The sequence below is a fragment of the Nothoprocta perdicaria genome, unplaced genomic scaffold (assembly GCF_003342845.1).
Source record: "Nothoprocta perdicaria isolate Ctin4 unplaced genomic scaffold, notPer1 scaffold_0, whole genome shotgun sequence".
Lineage (NCBI taxonomy): Eukaryota > Metazoa > Chordata > Aves > Tinamiformes > Tinamidae > Nothoprocta > Nothoprocta perdicaria.
The window spans coordinates 17,712,202-17,724,711 of record NW_020454092.1 but is presented as its reverse complement, the minus strand read 5'-3'; the positions used below and the strand labels follow the sequence as shown (position 1 = coordinate 17,724,711).

The 12,510-nt window shown below is 49.3% G+C and overlaps 1 protein-coding gene across 1 annotated transcript in view; it reads left to right on the top strand.

The window, feature by feature from the left end:
• Positions 1-12,510, top strand: part of LRP8 (LDL receptor related protein 8) — a 125,479-nt gene that overhangs the window by 102,459 nt on the left and 10,510 nt on the right. Inside the window, exons 5-7 of the mRNA XM_026054043.1 lie at positions 7,073-7,435; positions 10,052-10,174; positions 10,489-10,611. Of these exons, the coding sequence (XP_025909828.1) occupies positions 7,073-7,435; positions 10,052-10,174; positions 10,489-10,611 (609 nt within the window). The remainder of the gene's footprint in view (positions 1-7,072; positions 7,436-10,051; positions 10,175-10,488; positions 10,612-12,510) is intronic.

Here is a 12,510-nt window from a genome sequence, read left to right as displayed (position 1 = left end):
GAATTATCTAATTGCTYTGTGAATCAATGTGAGATGCATCCAGTGCAATCAGTGAAAGCTTTGGCAAGGTGAGCTGGAAGGGCAAAGCTTGTGTATCTGCCCTTACCTCGGCGAGCTGCCCAGGGGAGAGGCAGAGCYGTGCAGAGAACCGTGCTCTTCTGCGCCTGCAAAGAGCTGCACAGGCTTGTCTCCACTTTGTTCCTGTGCAGTTTTTGCCTTTTTTCCTCTCTCCATGTGCTTTGTCTTTTACTCAGTCACAAAGCTTCATGTTCTCCAGAAGGCATTTGTGTAACATACGCAGCAGTTTATGGAATCCACAAGTACTGCGTGCTCTTGTGGCGCTAAGCAGCTCGCACTTGCGCCCTGTTCTCTTGTGTTCAGTGCCCYGGAGCTGCGCGGGTCCCCGGCCTCCCCTCCATCCCTTGTGTCCTTGCACCTCTTGGTGCTTGTGCTGGGCCCCCTGCCGCCAAACAGGCCCGGCTCACTTGAATCCTGCTCCCGCTAAGCCTGGGCAGGTTGTGTGCATGTGGGGTTAGTGCACTATCTGAATACACTAGCCACTCTTTCAGGTATTTTAAGTGGAAGTAGGTAAGGTTGCCTTGCAAGCWGTAGGTAGGGTTGTGCCACTGACAACAACGGAATTTGTTCCTTAATTTTCACATGCTAACCTCCATTTCTGTGAATTCTATTTCTTAGCTGCCAGGTTGCTTTTTCCTTGCCCGAAAGTCAGGAGGAAAAATGCCAGCCGCTCAAGTGAGTTTTGGAACTTGGTTTTTCAGGTGTTCAGTGCTGCCCTTGTATCTCAGGATTACTTCTAGATATTGAGTCCTGTGATGTGAGATGCCAATGTGCAGAAAATCTCACTGTCAAGAACCGAATGTCCACAAAGGAGACAGAGGAGTCCTAAAACTTTGTTTGAATGGAGAGCCCTCACTCTTGGCTCTGCTCAGTCCTCCCCCCACATATATTCCTTAGTCCTGCTCATCAACCAAAGAATGTGGGGAACTCCCTTGTTTGTAAAGACACAAACCTGTGTGTAGCGCTCACCAGGCTGGAAGGGAGCTGGCTGGGAAAGGTTTCTTAAATAAACAAGAGAAATGGCAGAAAGCACCGGTGTGCCCAGCAGGAGGGCACGTGTTCTTGCCCTTGTGCCTCACGGCCTGCTGGCTGCCAGGCTATAGGTCATTTAGGAGATCCTCGGGACAGGAGTTTGTTGCTGCTTTTTGGTGAGCTTCTCTACAGCTTCTCCGTGCATCTCCACAAAAGGCGGCAGTGCTCCCGGGGAAGGTTCCCTTCCTGGTGGCTCCAGGAGCAGGAGACATGCAGAGCCAGCTCGTTCCAATGCGCTGCTGGTCCTCGGCAGCCCTCCTGTCACCGGAGAGAGCTGGCGGCACAAGGGGTGACTTAAAGCAGGTCAATCCCTGGCACCAGATCCTCCTGGTGAGCAGGTAGCAGATGGAGGGAATTACAAAGCCGGTTTAAAGGCACCTGCGCTCGCACATACTGGAAAATCTGACCTCTTTGTTAACAGCTAAATAGTTTTACCATGTTTTTAATCATTGTCCAGTAGCAGAGAGGAGCATCATGTCATCTCAGCACCACTTTCCTGTGGATGCAGTAGGAGCTGCTGGTCAGGGTTTACTTGTGCCAAGCCTACTTGTGCCAAGCCTCTGCAGAACGGACAGCAGCTTTTTGCTCGGTGCTAACGTAGCACTAACTGCATCTGCCTTTGCAGCCTGATTAATCCCCGCTCTTTCATCAGAGCAATGAGTTCTGTTCTTTGCCTTCATTAGCAGGCTAGGTGCCCAGTGGCCTGCTGCTCCGCAGTTGGTTCAGAGGGAAATCACACACAAAGGATCAGATTTTGCCATATATTTCCCCTGAGGAACCCAGGCAGTTTTAATAGGGTTAAAGCCCATGATCTTGAGTTAGTGAAAATAGAGGGAATATTCAATCTGATATCATCATTCATGATTATTTTAGCACGTGATGAAAAGGAACATGGCTAGCCTCAAATTCCTGTTATTTTATAGAAAATGGCTGTAACTTGAGTACAGTTGCTGTGCTGGAGGAATCTACAATTATCCCCACAAATAGAAGGAAAATGACTATAGATTTAACAAATGAAAGTCCTTCACAAATAAGATAAGGTAGCACAGCAATGATATCCTCTGGGTTTTACATGATGTTTAATTACTGGACAGCTGGAGGGATTAATGCTTGTGCATTATGCCCTGGCTCTCAGAAATTAAACATCATGTACAGCTGCCACTTTATCACTGCTTAAAGTATTAGAGCTCCTTCAAAAGCAGTAGAAATTGCAGAAAAATCCCCATTGTTATTTAGGAAAAATTGTGGCCCGTGTAATCATATCCATCCTAACAGCGAGAAGCTTGGTGGCTACCTTTAATTGCACTCCTACAGTAAAAATGCAGGTAGGTTCATTTTTCATCTGTTGGATGCTTGTTGTAATTAAATGTAAAATACTGCATTAATTCAAGGCTAGGGGTAGGATACGCATTGCCTAAGTCAAGAATTAAGCTGTAAAGCTGTGGGCTAAGCTGCATCAGAGCTCTGCACCTGGGGAAGGTCAGTGCAAAATGACTGTTTTCCCTAATCCTGCCTCTCCAGCTCAGRTCTAGCAAGGCGTAGACTCAGGCAGTGTTCTGTGGATGGAGTTTCCCTCTGGTCTTTGGTTCTTATTTCCCGTCTTACATGTCCTGCTGCCAAAGCAGCAAAATTTGGCCACTAGTTAATAACTCTTCTCTGGCCAGTCGCTGTGTTGTGGATTAGAGCTCTTGGAGTTGAAACAGCCCAGAAATAGGCTCTCACAGAGCCAAATATGCTCTTAGTGCCTGTCCCTGAAATGCTTTCTGCGTGAGGGCACAGCTGTAATTCTGACCCTCTTCATCCCAAAAGYAGGAATATGTTTAGTTATATTAATCCCCTCAAGTGGCAGTGACAACAGTTATGTTGCAGTGGCAGATACGTGAGGACAGGTTCCACCCTTTGGTGGCTGTGGATGCACGTGCTACCATGTGCTATATGCATTTGTTAAGCAGGGCTTAACGGTTAGGCATGATGAAGGTAGGATTTGAAAACTTCAGCTTGGTGCATCCCTACACAAGGTGTTTGATGTTTAAAAAAATAAACTGTTTGCAAGATGGTAGAGATATCTAAAAGTTCATGACCAAAACACACTGTTTCCAAACAGAGGAAAATATAATGGTTGGGCTAATTTTGCCTCAGTTTTGCAAGCAGATTTGTTTTTTTYCATAAAATCTGACGAGGAGGGTTGTGTGCACGGCCGGTTGTGCTCTGTGAGGAGGCTGCTCGCGGGATCTGGGTGCTCTCGGTGCCTCCCGCACAACCGTCTCCTTCGGGCGGTGGCACTGGAGCAGCTGCTGGCGCCGGGGATGCTCTCAGGTGCTTCGGGGGCTCTTGTCTCGTGGGTGTCCTTTGGAAAACGGTGATTTCATTGAGCAAGCCGTGTCTGAGGGAGCGGGAGCRACCATGTCCCGTGCAGGCTCCAGTTATCCAGGTGATTAAAGCAGCCCATTAAATGCATCCCAGCATGTTCTCTTTTTTTTTTTTTTTTTTTCTATTTTAACTCTGTCTAGTACAAAACGCCGCCAGTTTGATTCACCTGATTATATTCTGATTGGAATATAAAAGAGGAGAGATGGGTCTTTCTCTCATGAGGTCCCTGTGGGGTGTCTGAGATTGGAGCAGAAGGCTGYGCGGTACCAATCCCCGGTGCTCTGATCATCACCTTTTTTCTCCTAAGCTGTTTTTTTTTTTAACCCTTAAACCCTCTACACTGGTCTCGCTTGTTCTGCTTTTGATGTCTTCTCAGTGATTTAATGAGGAGAAACCCTGTGAGAAACTCCCTGAATTTGTTCCGGTATGGACTATGCCAGGGCAGACTGTGAATCTGAGAGCATGGTCCTATTGCCCRTAAGTGGGAAAGACAGGGAGGATATTTAGAGTTTCCATATCTTCTAATGCATAAGCTGCTCCTCTCCATAAATTGCGGGGTTATAATTAATTGTACTTCAGAAAATTAAACTACTTTGAATGAATACATGATTCTCCAAAATGTATTCTAAATCGGCAAATACATTTTTGCAGAAACTGTTATTTATCAGCAGGGGCTTTGGCATCTGGTCGCTCCATTATAATTAACTAATACTATGCAAATACTGCTGCAGAGGATGGAGAGATACCTCACGTTCGAGGCGGGCGGCGAGTGCCTGTAACTATTAATTTGCTGTGCACATGCGGCGGCTCCCTAACCCCGTCAGCGACCTGAACAGCATCAGGAATTACAATTCCTTCCACGCTGGGGGTCTGGATGGGCCTCTCCGTCTGGCTCCCCGTGGCACCGGGTGCTGGCGGCCGGCGCTCCAGCTCTGCCGTGGGCAGCTGTCCGCGGCGGGCAGGACGGCGGCGCCGCGGGTGTTCGGGCATCGCGCTGCCCGCCCGCGAGGCGACGTGCAGCTGCAGCCCGGCCGGGGGAGCTGGCGGGAGTGTCGCCGCTCGGGGTGCTCCCCGCGCCCCCCGTGCCCGGCTGCCAGCAGCGCTGCATGACAGCAGGCTTGGCGCCGTGCCTGGCCCTCGCGTTCCTTCAGAAATCCGGCAGCAGAGTGAGGGAAGCAGGACGTTTGAGCTGGGTTCCTTTGAGTTGCTTTAGGGGTTGTCAGGAAACTGTACAGTGTAATAATTTACCTTATTTTCATCTCTTCAGCATCAGTAACTGCCATTACAACCAGGTGGTCTTTTTATAATATCTTTCTATAATAATTATCTTTCCATAAGCMACTCGGGTAATTGGCTTTTTTTGGGGAGGAAAAAAGACAAATTAACTGACTCTGACTGAAAAGCTAGGTCTTAATTAAGATTGGCAGAGGAAGCAGCCTAATGCTTGCCCCTTGTACATCGTGCCCCGCTCTTGGTGATGATGGCTGTCCAGTTTGCTCCACTTCTCAGGGGTTAGACAGGTTCGAAGATCCCTGATTTGCAGAGATGCCACTTCTAAAAATAGTTAGATGCTAGTGTCAGGACAAGGGGGCAGTTGCAGTTCTTGGGCCTCACTGTGTCTTTATGGCAAGCATGTGATGAAGTTACCTTTATTTTCTGGTGTTGGTGCTGAAGTGGTCCCTGCTGCACCAGCCGACTCAGTAAAGATGTAGGCTGAATCCTGACTCAGGGCAAAAATGTCCCATCACTTATACACCAAGCCCATGGCTCCAGTGTCTCCTTTTCCTTTACTCACTGTGTCCGAAGGCGGCTTCCGCACCTCTCTCCTCAAGGGATGGGACATGATTGCAAGCGGAGGCTGCAAGGCAATAATTGTGCTACATTAGGTACAACATTAGGTAGAACAAGGCAGAAATTAATGCAAAGCACCTCTGGCAAATGTTATCTCTAGGCCAGAGCTTACATACGCTGCCATTTCGGTTTGATGTTTTGCTCCCTAAAAATGCAAAAAATCTTAATGGCTTACAGTGCTCTGCAGAAGAGCTTTTGTAATTATGCTTATTTACTGCTTTGAAGCCTGTTGGTTAAACACTTCTTGACAAACACTCCCAAGATTTCCATTGGGATCACTTCAGATCTGAAGTACTTTCTGCACCTGAGAGCTCCACACATGTAATTTCTCTGGCACTGAGAAAACCAAGCTAATATTAGTTTCCTTTGTTTTCTGAGAAGAAGCTTACGACAGGACAGACAGCAAAATGCAAGAATGCAAGGAAATTGTTCAAGGCCAGAAAAAAATACCCCCGTGATCATTTAGACACTGTTCAAAGCTTTTCTGTCTCAATACGTGGGAGGCAGTGCTGCAGCAATGGGACTGCCTCCCTACCCTGATAGATTGATGCAAGGTAAGTAGTCCCTGGGACTTTAGATCTCTGTCCCCGTCCCTCCAACAGCAATGTAAAATACTGAGTAATGCTGCTTTTTGTTACTGTCCTTCAAACCAGCCCAGACCAGGCAGCAGAGACCTAAATAGCTCGACCTTTAGGAAATTAATGCACATTTACAGTGTGCAAATCACTGCAGACTTGTCCAAAGATTAGGGATCAAAGTCCGTGCAAAATTTTTCTCCTGATCTGTTTCTGAGATTCATCAAAATAATGCCAGAAAAGCAATTTCTTCTCTCAGTCTTAATTGGTTACAGAAACTGTACATAGCCCTTGCAAAATTGCCATTTCTCGTTTTATTTTTTTGAATTAATTGGTAAGATTATAAGTGTTAACTTTCCCCTTGACAGTCCCTTAGCGTTCATTGAGATCGTTAGTTCATACAAGTGTCTACTGATCTGTAGGATTATTAGATCATTTTACTTCTAGTTACAGGATGTGGATTGAAAGGCTTTCACAATTAAGAAAAATAGGGCAAATTGGGTGCAAACTGGGACTGTCTTCATTTTCTTGGTCTCAATTCTGCTCTACAATTTTTTTTACTGCGCTTCTCTGCTTGACTGTGCTGCTACTCCAGGCCCTTAGGAGAGGGATTAACCCCCTAATGGGTCTCCTCTTCAGAGAGGAGAAAGGTTAGACCCTCCAAGGGACAGTCCTTATCCAACGGTAGGCGGCAGCTGCCTCCTTTGGCATGCGGATGCCGAGCAGCAGCTTCCCGGGAACACACTCAGYGTGATGTAAAGGGCCTCACTGGCAGATTGCAGCTAAACTGATGCTCGACTCACAGATATTTTCCTACACATCCCACTTAATACTGGTCCAAACCCAAGCGCACTGGGAAATCTGGAAGCTGGTTCCGTGCTCGTGAAAGGTGGGAGCCGGTCGTGTCAGCCCTGGCGGTCCCGCTGCCCTGTCCCGTCCCGGCTGCCTGCGCTGGGGACACCGCCCTGGTCTCCGACCTTTGCCGGTGCTGGTGACTGGTTCAGCAGCCTCCCGCCGCCCCGGGAGGGAGGTGACAGTGGCATCTTCACCTGCTCTTTGCAAAGTGTTTGGGCTTGAGATGTCTTCCACCCCGGCCCACTCCCCAACTTGGATTGGCAGGTTGGGGACATCGCAGCTCACTGCTTTGCTCTGCTCTCCGTCCCCAGCRTGTTCCCCCAATGAGTTCCAGTGCAGCAACAGGACGTGCATCTCTGTCATCTTCGTGTGCGACGGGGACAACGACTGCGGGGACGGCAGCGACGAGCGCAAATGCTCCCCTCTGACGTGCAACCCCAACGAGTTCCAGTGCAACAACAGCRTGTGCATCCCGGAGCTGTGGGTGTGCGACAACCAGCCGGACTGCGAGGACCAGTCGGACGAGGCGGTGGAGAAGTGCGGCTACGACGCCAAGGCCCTCAACACCTGCGCGGCCCACGAGTTCCAGTGCGGCAACGGCGAGTGCATCCACCTCAACTGGAAGTGCGATGGGGACGAGGACTGCAAGGACAAGTCCGACGAGCAGGACTGCCGTGAGTGTCTCCCTGCGGGCAGGGTGGCCAGACGGCCCCCACGTGCACTGCTTTAAGGCACATCTCTGATGTGAGGTGTCTGTGAGGTGTCTGTGCAGCGGCTGGGTGCCCAGCAAGGAGTCCTTGTGCCCCCCATGGCACAGCTGGGTGCCCAGCCAGCAGGGTCAGGTTTATGGCACGCTCCTTTCCGCCTTTTCCTGACAATTTGGCGGGAGCTGCAACAGCTGCTAGGTGGTAATGTGCTGCAGAGCAGATCCATTTCCCCAGAAAGGAAAGCAACAGAAAGTGGGGAACGTTTTCCAAGTCCTCTGGCTGCGTGGCCTTGAGGTTAGAAGCCACAATGCTAGAGGGAATATAGGATCCACAGGAAAAAAAAATAATTTTCTGCCTGTGAAGTTAGAGCATACTGAATAAGACAGGCAAGAACAGCASCACTGAAGAATCCAGTCTGAAATGCACTTTGAGTGTGGCTTGTTAAAGGCACCGAGCTGATAAATAATGCATTTCTTTTCAGCTAACTTTATGCATTTAACATGGTGTTGCTGTGTGCATGGTATTTTTGAATGTTCCAGCCATTTTTAGCCCCTTAACTGTTCAARCCGGTCACTTATCTGGGGAAGGAGAGACAAGAAAATAAGAGCAAAATGTTTTGTTAAAATATGCATAATCACAAGATTAAAATAAAATATTTACATAGCTGTATATATTTAGCAATCCTGACATTGGGCCACCTCTGGGAAGGAAGGCAGCACCCAGCTGCACAAGCCAGGTATTTTTACAAAAGTACATAAGAAAATATCCTACTTTGACCAGCAGTGCCTTTCCATGCCCATGATGGCACCGCGTGCAGGCTGGTGGTCCCAGCAAGAAGGGGTACCCGGTGCAAAGCTCCAGGCCAGCGGGGCCGCGGGCGGCCGCGCGGGGATGGAAGAGGCAGCAGCACCTCCTCTCCTGCAAGAGGGGCGCTCTGGATTTTACGTTGCATAAATGGAGGGATGGGAGCTAAAAGTGCTGTGGGGCCACCATCAGTCATTCGCTTTAATGGCTTTGGGCTGATGAGTGAAGTGGGAATGAAGGGTGTCAGTCAGTAAACAGGCAGCAAGACTGCAAATAAATAGGAGGGAATGAGTCATTTTGAGGAAGCTGTGTGAGAATGGGTGGCTGTTTTTTCCCCCCAAGTATATATTTAAATATATAAAATGTATATAAAATGAATRTTGAGTTAGATTTACTAGTCTTCAAATTTGGAATGGTTATTTTTAAAAGTGTCCTCTAAGAATTCAGGTTAGGGCATCCAGGGAGAAATTCAACAGTGGCTGCAACTAGAAAACAGATCTCCTGAGACCTGGCCTTGCACTTCTGTGCCTCCCCATCTGTAAAAGAGGATTGATGCATCTTGCAAACGCTGGGCTTTTCTTGATATTAAGTTAGTACTTGGAAAGCACTTGAAGATTTTCACGTGAAAATCGCCACAAAGCTTCAGTGAGTTATTTCAAATGAGCTTGGTGTGATACGAATCTCCCTGTGTCATTCTGGACATGCAGACAGAAAAAACACAGGAATAAACTTTTAAATCTGGAATATATAGGCTAAATTTAAGCAGTTAACCTTTATCCCCAGTATTTGCAGATGGGAAGTGTATCTGTTTTAGCATACTGGTTAATTTACCAGGGTTTAGTAAATTGTTTCGTATTTGCTCATGGAACTGCAGAGACAGCTGTGAAACTGCGAATATTCCCCTGATGCAACTCTGCAATGTTGTGTTTGCAGTTGCCTCTTCCTTTTTGTAGCTTTAGACTTGAAATCATCTTTCTTTTCCTAACATTTAGCTAAAAAAACACTTCCTAGAAGAACTTTGGAGGCTGCAACTCTTCACAGCCACTGGGATTTATAGCAGCTGCCTTCCAGATCTGTAGCCAGTGTCATGCAGATTTGTATGATAAACTCCAGACCTGCTCCCATGCCAGAAACGGGGGAGGATCCCTCGCTGTTTCCGTGTTTACAAGTTGCTACCAAAAGGGGAAAATAAAATATTTTTCATGCCAGGAGGATAAGAARTAACCGCAGCAAGGGAATTGTAGGGCAGGCTTTGGAGTGTCTCAGGTGTAGCTTGGTGCAGGATGGCCTGGGTGGCGCTGGCCTCTCTGTGTGGCCTCGCAGAGCCGCTGTCCAGGCTGTGGTTCTAGATACCCCTGTGTTTAATCATCCAAATTCCCACCTGCATGGTTTGGAGCTGCTGTCCCAAGGGGTCCGCTAAGGTTTCCTATCCGTGTACCTGGGATTATTAGCTGAAACATGGCGGCACAACCCAGCCCRTAACTGTGCTAGTTGCCTGGGACCTTTCCTGGCTTTGCAGATTTTTATGAGCAGTGTGTTTCTGTGAGATTCTCTGTGTGTGTGGCTTCCCTCTCCAAGGAGCAGTGCTATTTCCAAACCTTTCTCTTGTGAACGCTATGTTTGTCTTTGTGTGAAGACAAACCCTCGAAAACAAGCCATGTAAGGAGCCCGTTTGCTCATGATCTGGGTGGCGTGAGGCCATCCCTGCCATGCTGGCTGCATGTGGCTGAAAGGTGTCAGTGCGCGTGGCTGACACCAAACGCTGTTGTCCCTCTCCAGCTCTGGTGACCTGCCGGCCGGACGAGTTCCAGTGCGGGGACGGGACCTGCATCCACGGAGTGAAGCAGTGCGACAAGGTGCACGACTGTCCCGACAACAGCGACGAGGCCGGCTGCGTGCAAGGTAGGGACGGGCCGCGCGGGCAGGCCGGGCCGCGGGAGGGCAGGGGCCCTCCGCCCGCCTGGTGCAGGAGAGCTGCTGCCTGCAGAGGTTTCAGCTGTCCTGGCGGTGRCACTTGGGAGAGATGAGCGCGCTGGCCAGGCACGTTGCACGTCTTAAGAAGTTCCTTGCATGATATTCAGGCTTAATGTTCATTTGCTTGATCCCATCCCATCCCATTTCTGCTAATGACATACTCTTGAAGCTTAATGTCAGGCTTTTTGCTGTCACCAGCCTCGTCTAACTTAGTTGCTCTCCTCTCTTGCCCGACACGACAGAGTCAGCATGTGAAAGTCCCAGCAAGTTTCAGTGTAAGAGTGGAGAGTGCATTGACGGAGGCAAAGTGTGCGATTCCCATAGAGACTGCAGGGACTGGTCTGACGAGCCTCTGAACGAATGTGGTACAGTACTTGCCTTCTACGTGTTGCTCCTGTTGTAACTGCTTCCCCTCTCCTCCATCTGGYGCTCACAGCTTTGAGTGTAACCACATGTAGCTGCTAATGCTGTTTCTCCCTCGGCTCCTCCTCTCTTGCCTTTGCTCTCACCGCATAGTCCACCACTCTCTGCGTGAATAGAATTAGTGGCTGGGTGATTATCTGCAAGTGTGAACCGGGCCCTTTTCACTGTAGGGATGTCCTTCTTGCCCTTGGAAGGGTACTGGAGCTGAGCACTGCACAAGGAGCCAGGAATTCCCCCTTCCCAAAGGGACTGGTGTCCCCTACAGCCCTGACCAGTTTGTTTAGCCGAACTGCCTAAATTATCCCTGAATTGAAGATGAGGATAAACCTCATCAGGATGACTTAGCACTGGGAATAGGCTTTGAAGGTGAAACCCCAGTGAGTGGCAGTGCTCCATCCCTTTGTGGAGCACCAGCGGCATCAAGCACAGTGTCCCTGCCTATGGATAGCTCCTTGTGTTCAGGAGGAGCTGTTAGGCTCTCCCCAGAGCATGTGCAGGCCCGGGAGGACGCGCTTGCTTTGTGCTTTCAGTGCGCCCTTGCTTTCTTCTGCACTAACCCACGTGTCCCTGTGTTTCTGAGTGGGTGCTGTAGCTTTCTGTCTGTAGAGGTTCCCTCGTGGGAGCTGGCGGCCCCGCAGCTCTTGGGAGATGGAGCCGCACACTTGGCCCTGGTGCTGTGGCTGACTTGCTGGCAGTGGAGTGTCAATTGATTTAGGAAGCCGAAAGGAGAACAGTCGCTAAAAGAAACACGGCTTTAAGGCTGCAGAGTGATGTGTTTTGTTGTGCATGTGAAGAACAGCGAGGGAGCAGCGGGGAGCTGCAGGACACGCTCCTCATGGCAGCATATCTGGCTGGCTGTGTGCGAGATCCTGTGGTGTCCTCTGAGATGCCCCGTAATGTCCCTGCAGAAGGCAGGCAGTGGCTGTGGGCCGAGGTGTGTGCTGGGCGCAGCGTGGACGCCAGGGTGAGGGGCTGCAGCCGTGCGCTGCGCCTGGCCTCATGCAGTGCAGCCCGCAGAGCAGCATTGCCAGGTGCTCGATTCGCTCTCGCCAGGTGCATCCACAAAGCACCTCTGAACGCAGGGGCATCCTCTGAGCTCGAGCTCTTCGCTCATCAGCTGAAGCAGTCTCTGGCAATATTTTGCAGCATGTGGGTACGTGAGTTTTGACCCCATTTGCTGGAAGCCTGTGCAAGCATAGCAATAGGTGATATCCATTAATAATASCACTGAGGAGTGGCAACACCCCGTGTGACTCTGTGGACAGTTTCCCGTGCGCTTGCTCCATTAATAACGTATTGCTACCCGTGTCAGTGTGTCTTTGACAGGAAGGGGAAAGCATCCCAGAGATGAGACAGTGTTTTCTCCTGGCACAATATTTTCCTGGTCTTACTGACTTTAATTGGCTTGTGGTTGTTTTCATTTTCTTTCAAGAACATGAGTTTAATGGCTCTGCTGTACTGCTCACCTGCAGTGTGCAAGGAGGCAAGAAGTAAAAGCAAATGAAAAATTTGGCTTTAAATTGCATTAAGGTTTGAAGCAAATCAGTTTTGCTTGTTGCAGTGAGCCCCTGAAATCCCACAGCTTCTATTCAGCAGTCCTTCTTAAGGGGAAGAACTTCTCACCCTGGGTAGGTTAACTCTGACAAGAAATGTTATGTCCGACAGAAATAACAACCTCTCGTGCCAGCCTTCCTCAGCTTCTCATTCAGTTGTAGTTACAATGATCGGTTTAGACTGTTCTTCATTTCAGGGGGATGAGAGAGGCAGCCTTGGATCTGACAGGGACTTGGGATAAGGTGGGAGCTGTAACTGTCAGGCTGGTACAGGCTGCAGACTGTCGT